The sequence below is a fragment of the Cavia porcellus genome, unplaced genomic scaffold (genome assembly GCF_034190915.1).
Source record: "Cavia porcellus strain 051 isolate PalLab524CR breed Dunkin Hartley unplaced genomic scaffold, mCavPor4.1 scaffold_11, whole genome shotgun sequence".
Taxonomy (NCBI): domain Eukaryota; kingdom Metazoa; phylum Chordata; class Mammalia; order Rodentia; family Caviidae; genus Cavia; species Cavia porcellus.
In genome coordinates this window covers 71,569,609-71,590,888 of record NW_026947494.1, presented here as the reverse complement: position 1 = coordinate 71,590,888, position 21,280 = coordinate 71,569,609, and the positions used below count along the sequence as shown (strand labels likewise).

The 21,280-nt window shown below is 40.4% G+C and overlaps 1 protein-coding gene across 4 annotated transcripts in view; it reads right to left on the bottom strand.

Annotated features, from left to right (window-relative positions):
• Nsmaf (neutral sphingomyelinase activation associated factor) overlaps positions 1 to 21,280 on the bottom strand; it is a 59,948-nt gene that overhangs the window by 23,553 nt on the left and 15,115 nt on the right. For 2 of the 4 annotated variants that reach the window (XR_010050593.1, XM_063258465.1), the window contains exons 2-9: positions 18,198 to 18,287; positions 13,244 to 13,322; positions 13,085 to 13,152; positions 12,968 to 13,004; positions 10,930 to 10,980; positions 8,705 to 8,776; positions 8,364 to 8,411; positions 8,210 to 8,262 (exon numbers count right to left, since the gene is read on the bottom strand). Coding sequence is in view for 3 of the 4 variants with exons in the window: in XM_063258465.1 (XP_063114535.1) it covers positions 8,210 to 8,262; positions 8,364 to 8,411; positions 8,705 to 8,776; positions 10,930 to 10,980; positions 12,968 to 13,004; positions 13,085 to 13,152; positions 13,244 to 13,322; positions 18,198 to 18,287 (498 nt within the window). In the remaining variant the exon portion in view is untranslated. Of the gene's footprint in view, positions 1 to 8,209; positions 8,263 to 8,363; positions 8,443 to 8,704; positions 8,777 to 10,929; positions 10,981 to 12,967; positions 13,005 to 13,084; positions 13,155 to 13,243; positions 13,323 to 18,197; positions 18,288 to 21,280 lie in introns of those variants that run through there. The other 2 variants (XM_063258466.1, XM_063258467.1) reach the window with 2 other exon arrangements.

The following is a 21,280-nucleotide window of genomic DNA, read 5'->3' as shown; positions in this document are numbered from 1 at the left end:
AGTTGCTGATACTAAGCTCTTAAAACACATAATTTCCTCTACAGTGGGACTGCTCAAAATATACTATGTTCTGACATTTGTTCTGAAGTCACAGTCTCCTAGAGAGACTCCTAATCCCCTGGAATTTCCTGGGTGATGGGGTTATCTTTGGTTCTAATGAAGAAGCTTATTTGGCTTCTGCGTGGGGGCTGGTCACCAGACAGATCAAGCCATTTCTAGAAGCTCAGAACTAACTGTCAGCCTACCCTTCCTCCTCAAGGACGAGGGGAATACTAGAGACTGAGTTAATAATCTATCGTGCCTACAAATGAAGCCACTATGAAAACCCACCACACAAGGCTCAGACAGAGTTCTGGGATGGTGAACACAGCCGTGGATAAGAAGGGAGGCCAACATCAGCTGCCAGGCACAGACAAAGCGTTCTGAGTGCGGGAGCTTCCCAGACCTCACCCGAAGTACCCGTCCATCAGACGCTCACCTGCATCCTTTACCATGGCCCTTACTAATATAGTAACTCTATGGCTTAGTGAGTCTGTAAGCCAGCCCACAAAAGACAGAGCCCATGGAAGGGTTTCTAAAAACCTCTGATGTCTACCACTTGTCAGAAATATGGGTGGCAGCCTGGATTTTATGGCTGGCACCTGAAGTGGCAGCAGCTTGTGGGCCCTCACCTGTGAGGTGTGTCTCACCTGTGAGGTGCGTCCTGGCTCCAGGCAGGCAGCACGAGAGTGCAGTTCCAGAACAGTGAGGCAAGCACTGTTGAGGCAGACTACTGCGTGCGGTGGGGAAGCCCCACACATTTAATCACAGAAGAGTTCTGCAATGAGGCAGAGGAGGTAAAAACAGTTTATGTTTTCCTCTTCCATTCTCTGAAACTACCAAGCAGAATAAGCACAAAGAAAACTGTATCCTACCTGCAGGTTCCAACAATACAAACTATACGACTTTGTACAAGAAAGAATGGAATTGGGGTCTGGGGATTTAGCTCAGCGGCATAAGCACCTGCCTTGCAAGCAGGCCGTCGTGAGTTCGATTCCTGGTACCGATAAAAATGAGAAAGACAAAAAAAAAAAAAAAAGAATGGAATGGAAATCTTAAAAGTGAGAAGAAACTGTCAACCTAAAATTCTGTATCCAAAAAGACAGCCTTCAAAAACGAAGATGAAATAAAAGTATTAGTAGACAGATCTCTAGCGCTAAGAGAATTAATTGCTAATAGATAAACATTATAAGAAATGATATGGAAATTTCTTCTGACTGGAGTGAAATGACACCAGATATTCAGAAAAAAAAAAGCAGCAGAAAAGATAAAATTTAAATGCATCAGTGAACAAAAAGTTATTAAAGTTTTAGTATTCCTATATAAACATATAAAATTTTACTATTTATATATAAACATAGATGTATGTGTCTCAACACTGTAGAATCTATCAGTTTTTAAAACCCTAAGAATACTGAATTGCAGGGCTAGAAACTAAGTGTAAGATGCCTCATCACAGGAGAGTAAGTGGAACACTCTATTGAGAATGAGACAATGTAACACAATCCGGAGATACACTCTGGGACAAGGCACACATTGCAATCTGGAGAGGAATCATTAAACAGGAGAGAAACACAAAATAAAAAGTAGATAAAATGGAGAACTAGAAAAAGAACAGATTTACCCAAAATAAAACAAGAAAGGAGGAACAAAGAACAACATGGCAAGAAACAAATAGTAAGACAGGGGGCTTACCACCAACTGCATCTGTAATTATATAACTATGAATTACTCAACATTCCAATTAAAAGCAGAAATTGTCAGAATGCACAAAAAAGCAAAATTCAACTACTATGGTTAGTGTTTTTTTAGAAACAACATATAAACAGGTTAAATCTAAAAGGAGAGAAAAGGTGCAAATACATAAGAAAATTACATTAATGTAGACTTTAAGGCAAAGAGTAATAAGATAAAGAGCACATAAAGATGAAAGGACCAACCCTTAAGAAGACATTACACATTTAAATGTACCTCACCGTTGTAGTCAAGGGTTGTGCAGAGAACAACTAGAATCAGGACATGGAGTTTATAATGTTATTTGTGATGGTCACCGAGAGTTAACACAAGAAAATGCAGGAAATCTATCTGCAACACCAAAGACAAAGAATATTTAGCCAAGGGTCTAAATCCCACAGCAAGGTCCCACATGAGTCCAGATGAAAACCCAGAGCTCATGACAATGCCTCCCAGGAGTCCAACTGGAGGTCTAGAGCCCACAAGAAGGACTCACATCAGTCTCTTTTACAGATCTGTGCCGCAAAGACTCAAGGGTCAGCGTTGGAAGCCAGAAAATCTATGCCAGCAGGATGAAGGAGCTGTGCTGGTGGGATGGGTGGTTCTGTGCTAGAGCTGGGAAGTCATACTCACAACAAAGACCAGGGCTGTCCTGAAAGGCACCATAGCCATCCTCAGTGACACAGAGGCCCTGAGCTCCTCCAACAACAAGCACAGTCAGGTATATGCCAGGAAGCCAGCGTGATGAACTCATCCTGCAAACCAAGCGGCACCTGTTTTCCTCTCCAAAGCCAGGAAGAAGTACTCGATGTGAGGACCGGAGCTTCTCCAGGAAAACAGCAACTCATAGGAGAACTTACAATACCCCAATGCCTCAGTGCCCACCTTCTCCTTCTCCACGTCTCTATTTATGCTGGCAACTTTCCTCAGGTGGAGCATCTACGCTCAGTGCCATGCTGATGTAATCCAGCAGGCGTTAAGTTCTTAATCCATAACATTCACTTATGGAGCTTCACAATATATACATAAATTAACAGGCATAGGAGAGAAATAAAGAGCCCTACGGTCATCACTGACAATTATAACATTCTCCTCTCAGGGACTGATTAAAAAATTAACAGACATTCGGTAAGTGTATGATCCAAACAGCCATGGCCAGTTGGACCTCAACGATATTTGCGGTGCCTACATCCAAGTTATGGAGCACACACTCCTTCCAAGGGCTTGTGAAATTCTCTTGCTGGGCCATAAAACAACTCAACAAACCGCAAAAGGCTGAAATCATGCAGCATATAGTCTCTGATCAGATAATATTAGTAACCAGCAACAATCAGATATCTACAAAATCTTCAAATATGTGGACGTTAACATACTTACAATAATCTATAGGTCAAAGAATAAATAGCAAAGTTTTTTTTTTACATGAAAATGAAAACAACAGCAAAATCTGTGGAATGCAGCCAGCCAAAGCAGTGGTTATAGATAAATGCTTCTATTACAACACAGAATCAGCAACCTAGGCTTTATTCTGAGGAAGCTGGCAGAAGGTTACTCTTCTTCATAAGCTCAAGAAAGGAAATCATAAAAGTGAAAGTCAGTATTGAATAAAATGCAAACCTAAAAAATAGCAACAAAGTGAAAAGGTTTTATTTGAAAAGTTAATACAATCCATAAGCCCCTACCAATATTGATAGATTTTTAAAAAAGAAAAAACACAAAGTATCAAAAGGATGAAAGGTCATTACCACAGAGCCTGCTGCTATGAAGGGGACATTAAAAGCCAGGTGTGGCGGCCCACACCTAGTCCTAGGCCTCTGGGAGGCCGAAGCAGGAGGATGGCAAGCTGGAACCTAGCCAGGTCAACTCAACAAATGAGTGAGACCCTATCTCAAAATAAAACATGTAAAAGGGCTCAGGATGCAGTTAGGCATGAAGGCCCTTGGTTCAATCTTCAGTTTTTCCAAAAACAAAAAAAGGAAAACAAAAAGAATTAAATGCATATAAATGTGGCAGCTTAGATGAAATGAATCATTTTTTGAATACACATAACTAAAACCAACAACAACAACAAAAAAAAAAAAACACAATAAGAAGCAGACTAAAGAGTTCTAGGTCTAGTTTAAGAAAAATCACCATCAACACTTCAGACCTAGACTGCTTTATCAAGAAATTCATTAAAATGTGAGAAAGAATAACACCAAAGCTCCAGAACATTTCTGAAAAAAGAGGACAAGGATCCCTCCAAACTCATTTCACGAGCTCAGCAGAGGCTTGTGCCAGAACTGTGGGAGAGAAGGACAGTACAACACCCCTGCAGTGTGGATGCGAAAACACCTAACCATGTACTAGAAAAGAAAATTCAGCAATATAAAGAGGCCAACATATCATGATTTCTGATTTGTCCCACAAATACAAGGTTGGTTTAACATTCAAAACTTCACAATAGTAACAGAATAAAAAAAGAAAAACAGGATCATGCCCACAAATGCAGAAGAGTACCTGATGACTACGACATGGATCACTGAAACAACTTTGGAAGACTAGAAGCACAAAAGAGCTTCCTAGTTCTGATTCACAGCATTTAGGAGCAATCTAAGCTAGAGTCATTTCTTAATAATGAAACATTAGAGCCTTTTTCTATCAGGAATAAGCCAAGAGTAAAATCTGTTCCCACCACGTCTATTGGTAAAACAGTGCAGTGAGACAGAAAATAGAGAATGAAAACCAGAGAGAAGCCCGCAAGGCTGTCACTGTTCAAAGACTCAGTGATGACATCCAGGAAACTTAACGCTCTCTAAAACTCATCAGTGAACTTGGAAAGGTTGCAAAACATAAGGTCGACATAAGAAAAGGAATTTATTTCTATTTACCAGTAACAAATATTGGAAAATAAATTTTCCATAGCATCAAACAAATATCAAGGAATAACCTCAATAAAAGACCATTGTACTTACAGACTAACCATAAAACCATGAGGGTGAGGTTGTTAGGGAGGCATAAAAGAGAACTCTGCAGTACTCTTCTGTCTTTTTTTAAAATCTGAAGTCTCTCCAAAATAAAGATGACAGCTTAGGGTACAAATGAATGTGGAGCTACAGACTAGATGATACTGTGAAATTACTGCTAACTGAATGTGACAATGGAATCAAGAGACAGGGCTGGAGGTGCAGCTCAGTGCTGGGGCAGCTGCTTAAAATGTATGAGCACATGGGTTTGATTGCCAGCAGCAAGAACAAAAGCAAAAACAGAAACAGCTGGGTGTGGTGGCACACACCTGTAATCCCAGCCCGCATAAGGCTGAGGCAGGAGGGTCACTATGAGCTCAAGGCCACCCAGCACCACACAGTGAGACCTTATCTCAAAAACAAGAAAAAAATATAGACGAATGCATTTAATGGACATACACTGATATGCTAAAGTACTTACAGGGGCAATGTCATGATGTAATTTAGTTTCAAATGGTTCAAAATTTTTACATATACTTTTATACATAATACACAAACATGTATCATGTATCATATATAAACACTACACACATACAGACCTCTCTATATACCATCGAAACCACAGATGTCCAAATCCCTTATATAAAATAGTGCAAAGTTCATATACAGCCCATGTACATCCTCCTGTATACTTCAGGTCACCTATAGACTACTTATAAGTACCTACACAGTGGAAGGGCTATACAAAGATATAAACAGTTACTACATACTATGTTATTTGGGGAATAATGAGACGGAAAAAAAGCTTGTACATATTCAATATCAAAGCATTTTTTTCCTTTTTGTTTTTCTTCAGAAAGGGTCTCCCTCCCTATGCAGTTCAGACAGGCCTTAACCTTACCAGATAGCACTGGATGGCCTCAGACTCACAAGTGACCCTTCCACCTCAGCCTCCCAACTGTGAGATCCAGGCATGCACTGCCAGGCCCCGCCATTTTCTTCAAATATTTTTAGTTGGTTGAATCCAGAGATGTGGAATTCACAGGTAGGGAGAGCTGACTGTATAGACATATATACACCAACATGCATAAAATGTGCACACACTTACAGACAACACACGTTCACATACACAGCAGCCCCATGAATAAACCCACTGGTACATAGGGCTTACTGCAAATTTAGTAATTATAGGATATTTATGTGCATTATATTATTCTCTCAACTATTATTCTTTAATTATCAAAATTAAAAGGAGAATATAAGTAAAATTATATTTCTTCCACAAAAAAATCACTTTTTCAGAAAGATAACAAAAGCCTATCTTAGGAGAAGTTTACCTTCTTTCTTCTAGAGAAAGTACATTATAATGGGAATTTTATTATATACTGCAAAAATTTCTCCTCTAAATTATTTAGCTTAACATTTCAGAGCCTGGACACATTAAGACTTTCACAGTGAGCCATTTCTTAAATGAATCCCACTGCTGATGCCCAGAACTGAAGTCTAAATGACTTGTTAGAAAAATGAGATATTAAGTAGGTCACAGGAAAGATGATTTTTCTTAGCATTATTCTTTTTCCAGAATGAAAACTGTTTCTCCCTTGGCAACTCAGTTACCTAATGTACCCTGCCACCATAAAACTGGAAAGAAAATAAATGTGCTACAGCCAAACAGAACAAGACTCAAACACAAAAACCACACGACTAGGCAAACAGCTTTATTACAAGATCCTCAACAGGTTAAAGCGTAGAGCAGAATAAAGGTCAGGAACGCTGATCCACATATCGGAGTCAAAGACAGCAAATAAAACAGGGTATCACGAACTACTCCCATTTATAAACGCAGGCTCCAGCAAAAGCCTGACACTTAATCACAAGTGAGTCAATCCATTTCACCAATACTTCCTACATGAATGATTACAAACGCAAGAATCTGAAATAAAACTGCCAGTGAAGACAGACTGCAAGTAATTCACAGAAAAGGTTTTGCATATACAAGGAATCTAATTATGTTGAAGTTAATGGAACTGATCAGTTTGTTAATGGAAACAACACAAAAATCTATTGCACTCCATGTATTAACAACAATAAACAGAAAATAAAATAACGTACCATTTGTAAGTCAGGAGAGAGGTTTATAGGAAACCACATGGAAGAGTTTAAAAATCTAAATAAATGGAGAGAAAACCATGATTTCCTACATTCCAAGTAAAAGCCCAATTGGCTTTGCTTTATGGAAATTGACAAGCTAATTATCGATTCATACAGAAGTGAGATTAAGAATAGTGAATACATAAACTACAAGAGGAAAATAAGATGTGCGGCCCTGCATTACCAGGTATTAATAACTTTCATGAAGCTTCAGGAATTAACACAATGGCGTAACAGTTGAAGACAGAGACAAATAGCCCAATTCTGCATAAGAAAATCTACTTAGTATAAGGCCAGAAACAGTAGTGCATGCCTATAACCCCAGTCTTTAGGAGGTTGAGGCAGGAAGATCACTGACAGTTTGAGCCCAGAATAGGACACAAATATGCAGTTCTAGGCCAGCTTGAACTGCATAATGAAACCCTGCCTCAAAAAGACAAAAAAAAAGTGTATATACATAGATACATATGTATATGCATATATATGTACATATAACATACATATAAATATAGCTAGAAACAAGAACAAAAGAATATAAAAGTGTACTGTATACTTTAATAAAGCCAAGAAAATCAACGAAAAACTATTACAACAGTAAGACTTTACGTCCTCTCTCTGTCTCCATGGGCCATGATAGGAAAGTACCCCTCCCAGTCTAAAGTGCCCACAAAGACTTTCTAGAAGGACAGCTAAACTGGAATCAGAAAGTGAGAGTGGGCCAGATACAGAGGAGGAGGGTGAGTGTTCTGTGCCGGAGGGAACCTCGTCGAAGGCTTAGAGGTCAGAGAAGCTGGACCTAACAGGAACAATGCAAACACCTAGAGCCAGAACCAACCAAGAGATCAGCCACTAAAAGCAGTGAACAAGACCTGGCGCACAAGAGGCTGTGTCCCTACATGGTCCCCAGACTTCTCTAGAAGGCAGGGGGAGCCCTGGAGAACTGGAAACAGATGCGTAGCATACGGTTACAGAGGTGCTTTAGGAATGCCACACTTTAGAAGGACATAGGTGGAGACGGGAACGGAAGACGGAGACTGGGGGTTCAGAGCTGGGTGGGGTAACGATGGACTACACAGTGGCAGGTGTGACGTCAGAAGACAAGCACACCAGAGCACAGGTCAAAGAGAGCGCCAGCCGACGGGGCAGGGTGGAGAAGGGCCAGGAGGGTCCTGACTCTTTCTGCATCACTCAGACTGCAGGGGTCAGATGACAACCACAGTGCCAGTTTTGGGCAGGCTGAACGCAGTCCTGCGTTCGTAAGCAGTATCTTCATCTTCCATCTACGGATGATACTCTCCACTGCCCTTGTCATCAGGAAGCAGAGTCAGTAAAAAGCTCACCTGTTTTTGTCAAACGATGTCCTAGCCAAGCGTGACTGCAAGATAGCTGTTATCTAGGAGAACAGAACAGTTTGACAGTACGGATGTTAGGCATTTATAAATGAAACACCAGTAAAGTTAGTCTACCAAGACTCCAGTCCGTAGAGACACTCACCATGGCAGTCTGGTCACCCAGTTTGTCAAGGCAGGATGCTCTGTGCAGCTGTATCACAAACACACACAGATCAGTTTCTCTGAAACAATACCAAGTATTTCTTCAGACAAAATGAAAAATGCCAATTATTCTGCCACTTGAAATAGTTAAGATTACTTCTGATCTGACTGTTAACTGCAGTTTTCAAGTTCTATATAGTCAAGAAAATCTGCTAGGTATTTAGAAGAGATTTATGGTTTGATAACACGAAATCATGAAATCTTTTAAAAAATCATTTCTGCCTCACATTGCATTGAAGTGCTCCTTTTGGTGAGTGCTTCCTGGATCCCCTTCAGGCTTACCTGAAGCAGAGTCTCCACCACGTCTTCCACCTTCCCTGAGACATCCAACTCAAAGACGTACTCCATTTTGCCCTAATGAGGAGGAGAAGACATCAGAAGAACCAAAGAGAAGCAGTACGTCCACTCTGCACTTGAGGACCTGTGAACAGCACCTATGACCTGCGTGTTTCTTCGAGGACCCCGAGAATGAGCTACAGAGAGAAGGAACCTACTAGACAGACACACTGGTACTGTATTATTCACTGCCTCCCTCTACCTTTGGGCTTAATATGCTCTCCTTTTTCTAATTCCTTGAAGTAAACAGGATTTTTATTTTGGGGTCTTCTTTTTATAATGCACACATTTATTTTAATTTTTTTGCGATAATGTCTCAGTATGTAGTTCAGTCTGGCTTTGAACTTGCAGCAATCCTCCTGCTTCAGCCTACTGAATGCTGGGATTATAACCAGGTGCCACCACTTCTGGTTCATACTCATTTTTGAAACTTCCAACTTATTACAGCTTTACTCCCATAAATCACTGTACTTTTGTTTTGTCTTAAGATACTTCTAATTTCTCTTTTGGTTTCTTTGATTTTACAACGTATCTGTGAATTTTCTGGTTTCCTGTAACTTTTCTAGTTGCATTTCATTGTGGCTGGAAAAGATACATGATAAATTTCCATCTTCTTAAATTTCCTAAGACACGTTTTGTGCTCTAACATGTGATCTGTCCTAAGACGATCCCCCTATGCTAGAAAGCATGTGTACTCTGCTGCTGTTGAGTGGGAATTCTGTGTACGCCTGTCAGCCCCCCTTGGTCTGCACTGTGGTTCCAGTCTCTGTCCCCTTCCTGATGTCTACCTGGATGTTCTGCCCATTGTTGAAAGTGGGTCATTACACCTACTATGGCTGGTCAGTGATTACGTCTACCTTCAGTCATCTCAGTGTTCACTTCACAGGAGCAGTGAGGTGCTCTGAGGCTGGGTGAATATGCATCATAATGGTTTCTTCCTCTTTGGACTGAGCCATCGCCCTTCTGCTTTCAAATTCAGACTGGTCTTACACCATGTGGTCACCAGGTCTGTACTCCTCAGCCTCTATAATCAGGTGAGTCAATTCCTTACCATGATCTCAGCCTTGATCTCTCTCTCTCTCTCTCTCTCTCACACACACACACACACACACACACATACACACACACGGCTACTGGTGGTGTTTCTCTAGATAACCCTAACACACACATTTATAATTGTAGACTTGGGAGCATCTTTAGGACAGCACCGCAGGGAGTGATCCTCCATTTAGGGGGGCTTTCACTCCCCAACAACTTCTGTCAGTGTGTGGAGGTGCTGCTGTAATGAGCAAGCGAGGAGCAGTATACAAAAGGTACTCAGAAGGCCAGACAGGCTGAAAGAAGGGGCAGCCTCCCATGGTGAAGAATCGTCCCGTCCCAAATGCCAACAGCACCTCCTGAGCATAACCAAACCTCAGTGTTTACCTTTCTGGGCAGCAGTGTGTGCGTGTGGCCCTGTCTGTAAACCCCAGGACCGCTGCGTCCTAAGCAGGGTGTGCAAGACACTGCAAGCTGGCCCGCAATGGAAGCTGTGGCTCAGCCTGTGGAACTGTGTCTGCCGAGGGGCGGCTGTCCTAGCTCACAGGTGTCACCACAAGGAGCCCTGACCTGTCCCCGACCCCGTGAAACTCTCGGGGGGATTCTTCCTTCTACTGTACAGTAAGTGCTCACTGGAAAAGTCCTGGGAACCAGACATTATACTCAACGCTGTTTCTGTACCAGGAACCAACTGCACACTTGCCAGGCAGGCGCTGTGCCATGAACTGTGTCCCCCGTCACACATTACATTCATGCTCGTCCACAAGCTTCAACTCAAGTCAGGATTTATCACCTGTAAATGTTTTTCCAGTAATTTTAATGTTTTCAATAATATGCTGATGAATTCCCAGGACTACCCACTCAGTGACAATGCGTATGCTGAGTTCAGTTCCTAATCTAATCATTAACACTTTTTCTTCCTATGAGGCTTATTTATTTTTAAATAAAAACTTACTAGAATCCCCTTGGATTAAAGTCATGGCTCCCTTGGGTAATTTTGCTGTAACTGTTTGGTAATAAGCTTTTAAGTATCCAATATTACTATATTTGCTTAAAGACGTTAACAGTCACAAAATCTGATTGCTCAAAATCACTACATAAATTGCTGGAAATATATGAAAAACTTTACTTACCCTTTCTATTTTATATGGTGCAACAATATTATGTTCTTTAATGAAATATACCTAAGGAAAAAAATACTAGTGAAAAGTAAGCAAAAAAATGGTAAGTTAGGACATTAGGAACTGAATGTTTTAAATCCTTATTACACAGCCTCTATTTGGAAAAGTACTTGGATTAATATTCATATGGCTTTAAAGTTCTGATATTTAAATAAATATTGAATTAAAAACAGAATCATTCAGGCAACAAGATAGCAACAATTACTGAACAAATGTTTTATGAATGTTACCACTTATACCAAAGACCTAAGCAGACAAGGGAAGAAGCTAATCTAAGTGCCGGTCTCCTGGGAGATGGATAAAACAGTCTTTGTGTATGAAATGCCTTAGCACACAGTAATGGTGCTTCCCTAAAGGCTGCCTGGGCAGGTGTGTTTTCATCAGGACACCGGGCTTCATACCATGTATTAAAATTCTGTTGAAAAAGCACCATTTACCAGCTGCCAAACTTTGTGTCCCTGGACCCTCACTCCAACTTTTCATCTGGGCTCCCAAAGGCCAGCTGGTCCATCTGTCACACAAGCTGGACACTGCCCACCTGTGAGTCATTCATGACTGACCTCCCGTGGTTATGCACTGCACCCTTTCCCACTTTACACAAACCAAAGGGAACCACCCTGTAGGTCTCACATCCTCCTCTGGCCACTTCCCTATTCCTTTTTGAGGTAAAACTCTGCCAGAGCCACCTGCCTGCATCTCCTCGTACGCCCCTGACCTATTTTCACCCTGCACACTACTGCAGCTACTCTGGTGGCCGCATAAGGAGCACAGGATCCCCACCACAAATCCAATGCTGACTCTCAACTTCTCCTTGGCTCTCCTCAGAGCTAGCAGCTCTTGCTGAAGTGTTTTTCACTCGGCTTCCAGTACACCTGTCAGCACGTCTGTCAGGGTCCTTGTTCTTCAGAACACATCCAGTGACTTCCTCTCTCTCTCCTGCCCGAAACAGCCCACAAGCGCCGCACTGCTTCCGCTCTTGCCCCTGGACAGCTTGTCCTCAACCAGTTCACAAACACACACAAATAATACTGTGCTCCTTTCCTTCCAGCTCTCCAGTGGCTTTTCACTTTTGCCCTTTATTCCAAAACCTGTCTCTGGGTCCTTCCATGACGTGTCCCTAACCAGCTCTACCATGACCGCATAGGCCAGGGGCACTCACCCTCCTCTGACATGCCCACCGCAAGGTGCTGCCCGTCTCTCCAAACCTGGACCTGGATGCACATCACAACCGCCCCACACACTCCTCTTCTCCGGCATCGCCCAGGAGTCACCCAGGAGTGTACTCGGTGTGAAAACTTAATACCTGAAAGGGCAACTTGTGCCTTGGTGCCCGTTGGTGCTAGGCTGATTTTGAGCTGGTCTGATTTCAATTAGCCTAGGCACAGTGATTGCTAATTGAAATCAGACCACGATACTGCCACCACACAAAGCTTGAACTGGTTTGATTTGAGAGCTCTTCTACAAACTACAACAAGTAGGTGGGAAAGCCTGGGAGCTTTATTTTTAAGCTCAAAGTTATTAAAATGGGTAGTTTTTATAATGGAAACTACTTTCAACTCAAAAAGTACCTCTTCCTTCCAAGACACAGGAACTGAAGAGTAAGATCATGAAATAGTAAAATCTACTGACAGAGTGCACGAGATGGACCCAGGTCAGGCTGATGCCATTTAAGTGGCCTGCTGCTGGCCTCTAAACAACTAAGAGGCTACAACAGAACTGCCATCCCTGCCTCTCAGCCTTCCTATGTGGCCAGAGATCCCAAGGACAGAAACCACTGGTACTGCATATTTAATGAACAGTAAGGATCGCACTGGAGACCACATCTATTTTATATATTTACTTCTTATTGATTACATTTTATAATCATTTAAATATTTATTCCCAAGATCGTCATTTGAGATCTCTACAAATAATTTCATCAAGTGAAAAAAAAAATTAAGACACACACACACACGTAAGGAAAAATATTTTTTAACTAGGTGCTTCTTACCTGACTAAAAATAAGTGAAATCCCTGCACATTTTGCCCTAAAATGCAGATAAAAATAATCAGTTACAAAACATCTTTTGGGTGCAAGAAAATTAAACCGTTGGTGAAAATGACATACTTGGCAGGGTGTCTATTGGCTGTGTTTTCTTCATGCTTTCCTATTTTTATACAGTCTCTTAAAGGAATCTGGATAACATTAAGAGAGATTACAAAAATAAGCAAAAGTACAATGTACATAAAACAGGAATGTTTCTGTTCAGATTTATAATGCATTTACCTTCATAATGGGCTGGGATGTTGCATCTGGTTCAAAAATCACTGATTTTGAACATATTTTTAAGGAGCCTCTGATTTTCCTAGGAATCAAAGAAGAATGTAGCAGTCAGAGAAGAATCATGATGTTCTTTAACTAGAAAGTCAGTTACTAAGACAATAAAAACACAACCACTCAACAGCTAGAAAGAAGGGTGTGACTGGAAAGGAAAAAAAAAATTCCTGTTATGTTTGCCTCCCTTGAGGTCAGAGAAGGCTGCATATATTATAATATTGCTCTGATTTTCTGGACCTTGGGTCACACACACTATATCTGTTACCTCGTTTGGTCCTCAGTTACTCTATAAAGGAAACTTAGGACCAGAAAAGATAATGATGCTGAATTTATCTATCGCTGGCAAATTATGTTGGCTGTTAATTCTCTACATGAGGAAAAACTATTCATAAAACTATAAGAAACTTCTAAAATTGATTAGGTAAAGGGATTTTTTTCTTAAAATCATAGAAAAATTTTGAAATTTGAGTTTAGCACACAAAATAGTTTCAGCGGTGATTCAGGGATATGGAGAAATTCAGGAAAAACCTACCACATGATAAGCACCTTTAGGGATGATCTGGCTCCTACCAAAATGTGTAATAAATCAGTTATAGACTATCATCTTCATACTTTTTTGCAACATTTACATGTCTCCAATAACTTGTATATCACTCTTGAGCATTCCAGAGGCAGTTGTTAGTTTTAGCCAAAATGTGTCACTTGCCTGAAGTGAACAAAAACCTACATAATTTATTTTCTTTTATTGATTAGATGACTTTATCATGATCAAACCAAGACAACTGCTTATTATGCACTCAGAATGTAGGTTAGCAGACACCAGAACAAGACTATTAAAAAAGTCACTCTGAGATCAGTTTCTATGAATACATTTAGTCTAAAAGTGGCAGTTTCCAGGTCTCAGGTTCTTCAAAATTACTTAGGTAACATCTGGACTTTTTCTCTCTCCATCCTGTGGTGCCCCGGTGAACTCTCTTCCTCTGTTCGTCCCCGGGCTCTACCCTCCCTCAACTGTAATCAGCTTCCCATCTCTAAGGTTCTGATTCCATACATTCAACCAATCTCAGATCAAATATATTTATAAATAATTCCAGAGAGTTCCAAAAAGCAAGACTTAAACTTGCCATCTACCAGGTACTACACTGATTCCATGAAGGTCTGTGTGGTCATTGTGTTAGGCTTCACAGGTAATTTAGAGATGATTTAAAGCAGACGAGATGATATGAGTACATGATGAGCGAACACTACCCCATTCTGTATAAGGGATGCAGGGTCTGAAGACTTGGGGATCCATAAGGCTGGCATTAAGGAGGGACAGGAATATACTGGGAAAAACTGTGTATCTGAATCCTGCTATACTTTATAGTCTATTGCTTGAAAACTTAAACTACCCAAAAAAACACTACATGAAGAAGCCCAGTCTTAGTTTGAGAAGGTCTCTTCTTTCATCCGCTCTCCTGAGTAATAAACCTTCCTGTTTTTATTGAACTGTTTCCACAAGTTGCATCCATTTACTTATATAAGTCTCCAGTTTTTCCTTATTTATGACTCAATAGTACTCCATTATATAAAAAACATCATTTTTATCCATTCCTTGGTTATTGGGTATTTGGGTTGTTTCCAAGATTTAGTTATTAAAAATTGTGCTGCTGTAAACATGGATGCATATATGTCACTGTAGTATGATGTTTTTAATTCTGGGAAGATAACTAGAAGGGGAATAGCTAGGTCAAACGGGACAGAATCCTAGTTTTTTGTGGAATCTCCACATTGATTTCCACAGTGATTGCACCAGTTTACACTCCCATCAACAGAGAATAATGGTTCCTTTTTCCCCACAGCCCCTCCAGCATTTGTTACTGGTTGACTTTTTGATGACAGCTATTTTTTCTGGGGTGAGACGGAATCTCAGTGTTGTTTTAATTTGCATCTGTCAAATGACCAATGATGTTAAACACTCTTTCATGTATTTATTTGCCATCTGTACTTCTTCATCTGAGAAATGTGTATTCACATCAGTACCTATTTTTGGATTGGGCCTTTGAATTTGGGGGGTCTGATTTTTTTCCATCCTTTCTACGTTCTGGATGTAAGTCCTTCGTCTGTGGGGCAACTGGCTATAATTTTTTCCCACTCTGGGGGTTGCTTTTTCATTCTCTTGGTGATTTTTTTTTTGTTGTTGTGCAAGGCTTTTTAATAAGGTGAGATCTCATTTGTTGATTCTTTCACAGTCTGGGTTTTGTTCATGAAGTCTCTGTTGATACCTGTGTCTCTGAGATCTATTTTTTCTTCCAATGTAAGGTTTCTATTTTAATATTTATTATTTTTGATCCATTCTGACTATAGTTTAGCACATGGTGATAGCACGGATCTAGCCTTAGTCTTAGTGTATGGAAAGCCAGTCTATCCAGCACCATTTAATAAAGAGACCACCTGATGAGTGGAATAAATCAGACACGTGTAAACAATGTACTGTCTCACTCATGTGAGAAACTGAACGAGTAAATAAGATCAAAAATGCACAACAGATATTGTGAATTGGGAAGCCTTTCAAAGAAAAAAGGACAAACTATGGTGAGGGAAAGGGAAAGGAAGAAAAGGAGAAAGAAAAATCTATGTGTACGCACAAGCTAGTTTATCATAGTTCATGAAAAGAAAGGGTTGTGTTGATATTGTTTGGAGTAGACAGCACGCCCATGTCTTCTGTTCTGAATAACTATGCAGACAATACACAGTGCACTAATCATTGTAACTATGCTGCTAGCCTGTTTTGAAACTGTTTCATTGCTATTTTTATCTTCTTTCTCTTTAAAATAAAAAATAGTCATTTAAACTTTCTATCTTCAAGATATATGCACTGAATATATATGCACTAAATGGATGACAAGGCTCATCATGCTGAAAGTCCTGATTAGTTATAACTTTTCCTTGAAAGATTTTAGAAATTTCGTACCATTTATTCATGTTAAGTTAATTCACTTTTTTAACAGTCACACTTACCTAACAGTAACTTAAAAAGACAAACTTGGGTTGTGGCTGTTACTCAGTGGTCCTGTCCCCAGGACCAAAATATGACTATAAATATTAATTTAATGTGATTAAGTATACAGTATTCCATTTTTTTCTACTTGATGTGTTTTCACAGTTTGCTCCAATCAAAATCCAAGTCCATATTAAAATCAGTTGGTAGGTGCCTCACAGCTCTTACTGGGAAATAATTTTCCCATCCCGTGAATTTTGCTAAATCATCTCCGTATCTTCGTACTCACACAATTTCTCTAGATTATCACCAAGACTAAAAGACTTGATCAGATTATAGGTTAATCTTCTGACAAAAACACTTCCAAGGAAAGGCACATGTGTTACCTTCCCCTCAGCAGGCACCAGAGAATTCCAGTGGTATCAATTTTCATATGTGCGTTATAACATTTTTCAGCAGCCTCTTACTTAACAGTTTTAGCAGCCACTGAAGATGACCGTCCCGATTAGAGGTCTTTGATTTTGCAGGCCACACGGTGTCTATGACAACCCCGCATCTCTCCTGTGGTAGGGAAGTCAGTCACACGCAGTATGCAAACAAGGGGCGTGGCTACGTCCTCACTAAACCTTTGTACGCTTTATTAGCACACGCGTCTCACACAGATGGTTTATGGTCCTTGTAGAAGCCGGCACCTGTACATAACCATCTTAATTCTGTTTTCAATGCTCTTTCTCTCCTTCCCTCCCCATCCCACTTATCTCTCAATCCTTTTTTTGTTTTTGTTTTCTTTGGATTTATATTTGAAGTATTGGAATAATTTCCAATTTGAAGAAGTGGAATAATCAATTTCTTGTGTGAGCTGGTGGACATACACAACACATTTAATTCCTTTTCCCTCCCTTCCCTTCTCCTCTATCCACCTTTTGCCCCCCATTTGAGAAAGATTCATCTCCCTACTTCCTGTTCTCTAAATTTTATTTTGCTTTTTATTTATAAAGAGTTTCTCATACACGAGGAACCGTGCGATACACGAGGTCATGTGCATCCATTTGATTATGTCCTTTTAAAAACACTTCTCCCTGTAATTGAACAAATGTATTTTGATAGCGTATACGGTTTTAGTGTGTATTTTATATTTTAACTTGTTTGAAATTTACATGTGACCAATTAATCTAATCTATTTGAAGCTCTTCACTATTAATAAAATTTTACAGACAAGAACAAACGGCAGGTCAGGTTTGCCCAAAAGGCTGAGTGTGCTGAGCACTAGGGTGGATCCATCATTTTACTAGGATTAAAATTTTACTATTCCTTCTCTCCTGATTAGCTAGAATTTGTGAATAAAGAACTTTATTTATCAGCAATTTAGTGACCCTGAAGTAAAATTTTTATAAAGAAAACAAAACACTTCAATAATTACTTTTGTACACTGCTTCAAAAGGCAAGATTAAAAGAACAATCTGTTTTATTATAGTAACTAGTAATCGTGAAACGGGAAGAAATCAGATTTTACCTCAAATTCAAAATCGCATTATTTATTCATTTTGAAAATGCTGCTTTCATACCAGTCTTGTGACTTAAGATTATTACTTTGTAACACCACAACCCTAATGATAAAGAGTAGAGTTCACTGCCTAACTTCAGAAGGGATAAAAGAACAAAAAGGTGACCCAGAACAAAGCCTTCCAGCAATCTCAGAGGCTTAAAACGATTGTTTTAAAAAATATTGGATTTTAAAAATGGATTGGATTTTAAAATATAGTTTGGAAGTTCTGACAGCAACTTCCAAACCCATTCTTCTTCCCACTCTCCTACCCACTCTCCTACGAGAACTAAGAGGGCGACGCCCTCCGGATGCCTGCCTTCCCTGCACCCTGGTTAGAGAGTCTGTCTGTGGGTTAGGCTCCCAGAGTGCTGGCTCACCGGTCCTCACCACTGCCCCGGTGCTGAACGTGATGGGCTGTGTGCTGTTCAAAGTAGTATTCCTCCAAGTTAAGCAGCAACAAGGAAAACCTAGATGTGGAAGAAAACACTTTCTTTCAGTTTTCAGAACGCATAAGCAGGCCCATCGTTCAAAGCATTTGACCCCCAAGTGCTTTCCCATTCCCTAATTTAACAATTACTTGTGTGCCAAGTCGGGGAGGAGGTACACCTGCCTCGGAGGTCAAATGGCCACTTAAATCATTCACCAAGTGGAAGACCAACTCCTTCACAGAAATCCCACCTAGGTAAAATGTGACTTCTGCCTTCTCCCAGTTGTGGAGTTTTCTTCACCTGTTTCCCCTAATCACCACACCAGGCTTTCCCACCCTTTTCCCATCAGCCACCTGTCCTGTGGTGATTTCAGTTCACCTTGTTACACCCAAAAGACCACGCACCTGTGGGACACTGGGCCAAGGAGTCTCTGGACAAAACCCAGCTAACTCTGTACACAATGGTGTTTAACAAGTAAAATCAGGACCTGCCACCTTGCTTTGGATACCTACATCGTCACTTTTTGGGGCTCTTGGTTACTGGTTTTTCTTTTTGTTTGTTTCTTGTTTTTATAGTAATTTGTTTTGTTTTGGTTTTCCCTCTCATACAGAAAGGACAGATGTACATGTATGGGCTTATACATACCTATAACTTCTAGAGTTTACAAGAATTGCTTGTATTGCGTGTGATGGTATCAACAGCTACTTTGAAGAAAAACAGACACTATGGTATCCACTGCTGATTTCCTATCATCATGCTGTGAAGTCCAGTAATGGTTTTATTCTTTGTTTAGAGTGGTTTTAGTCTGTGCAGTATTATTTAACTTAAATATATATGAAGTCATGGACAGTTATTTTGAAGAGAACAAGAGATGTTATGGTAACGATGGATTTTTCTATTGTCTGGTTCTGAAGGCCTGTAATGCTTTCATTCTTCTGTTTCGATCAGTTGTACAGTATTTTGTTTTGTTTGAATTCATTGTGTGTGAATATATGGACAACTATTTCGAAGAAAACAAGAGACATTATGGCAACCACTGTATATCTCCTGTTGTCTTGCTTTAAAATCCTGTGTCACTTGCATTGTTTTGTTCTGATCTGCTTTGTTCTGTTCTGTTTTGTTTTAGCCTTTTTAAAATAAAAAATATAATTAAAATGAGGAAACTGAGTGGAATGAGGCGGGATTGTAATTCCTTATGTTCCAAGCACTTTACACTGCTAAAAATAAGGCAGTAAGACAATGACAGGTTGAGATTTAAGTCCACAGAAACAAATACATGACAAACAAGTGAAAGTGAGTGAATTGATTATTTTATGGTAAGGACTAGGAAACATACAGTACCTAGAGCAATGGGGTAAAAACTCTCATCAAAAATATAGGAGTTTGACTTCTGGGAGAACATGGCGGATAGATAGCAGCAGCTTTGGAGGCTCTCTGAGAAACCACACTTAAAAACCAGGAATGGTGCCAGGCGAGAAGTCCTAAGCAAGGGGAGATATACTTTGCTGACCCAGAACAAACTAGACTAAGAGAAACCAACTGGAAACGCAATCCTGGTGATATAACAGGAACAGATAAGGTCTCAGCGCAGAAGCTGGGGCCCGCGCCACTGGAAGCCACGATTTATATTTCCTGCAGCCGCTGCTGAGTCCCAATCAGCACAGCAAGGAGAGAGGCGCGAAAGCTCTGAGAGTGGGAAGCAGTGAATGGAATTGAGAGTGGGACTGGCTGGGAGCCCTGCATCGACCTGTGGTGAGTGAGCAGATCAGGGACCCTTCCATAGAGTAGGAGGCTTCAGCAAAGGACATACTGGGACCAGGCAGACTAGCAGGAACAGGGCGCTGCAGTGACTTCAGTCACATATTCCCCTCTCAAGCGGGATTGGTGGGGAGTGCCTGGCTTGGGTGATGCCGCTGACTAAGACCCAATAAGCTAGCCCAAACCAGGTCCCAGCGCCTGGAGGTGCACCCTAGCAGTGAAGCCTTTGGTAGGTTGACCTGGAGGGGCGGGCCCAGCATAGGCTGCCCAGGTCTGTGTCTCCCTAGTACACTGCAGTGGGTGGGAACACTTAGCTGGCCCAATTCAAACAAACCGTAACCTACAAAGAAAGAAACTGGGACTCCTATATATGCTTGTATAAAAGGAACAAAAAATATGGGAAGAGGAAGCAACAAGAAAGGGTCCTCGGCTCCCAATCCTGAGAAACATGCAATATCAGACATGGCACCAATATACATAAAGCGCTGTCTCCAGAGCCTCATAGACGAGTTCAGGAATGAAGTTATTAATGTCCTGAAGCAAGATATAAGTAGAATAGTTAGAGAAATGCTAAGCATCACCCAAGAAAAAACAGATGGTGGAATGAAAGAACAGAAAAAAAGGGGAAAATTGTTTGATGGACAAAATAGAGAAAACATAGAATACGTGAAGCAGGTTCAAAGAGATTACCAGGAAACTAAAAACTCTATCAAAAATTGGCATAACAGCTTGAAAGAAACTAAGGATAGATTATCTGAACTAGAGTGCAGATTTGTATATGGGAGCATGAAATGAAAAACTTCTTAAAAATAAAAACAAACAAACAAACAGCAACAATACAAAGGCTAGAAGAAGATAAGAGGATCTATAACTTAAGAATTAAGAACATAGGGGCTGGGGATTTAGCTCAGCGGCATAAGCACCTGCCTTACAAGCAGGCAGTCATGAGTTCAATCCCTGGTACCAATAAAAATGAAAAAGACCAAAAAAAAAAAAAAAAAGAATTAAGAACATAAAAGAAGAAGTAGGGATACAAACAAATGGACTACAAAAGCTATTCACAGAAATAATCCAAGAGAATTTCCCTAATTTAGCAAATGGTAAAGATACTCAGATGTATGAGGCATACAGGACCCCAGCCACCTACAACCCAAACAGAGCTACATCCAGGCATATAATAATCAAAATTCCAGAAATCCAATATAAGAACAGAATATTAAAAGCCATCAGAGACAAGAAACAGATCACTTACAAGGTAACACCCATCAGAATTA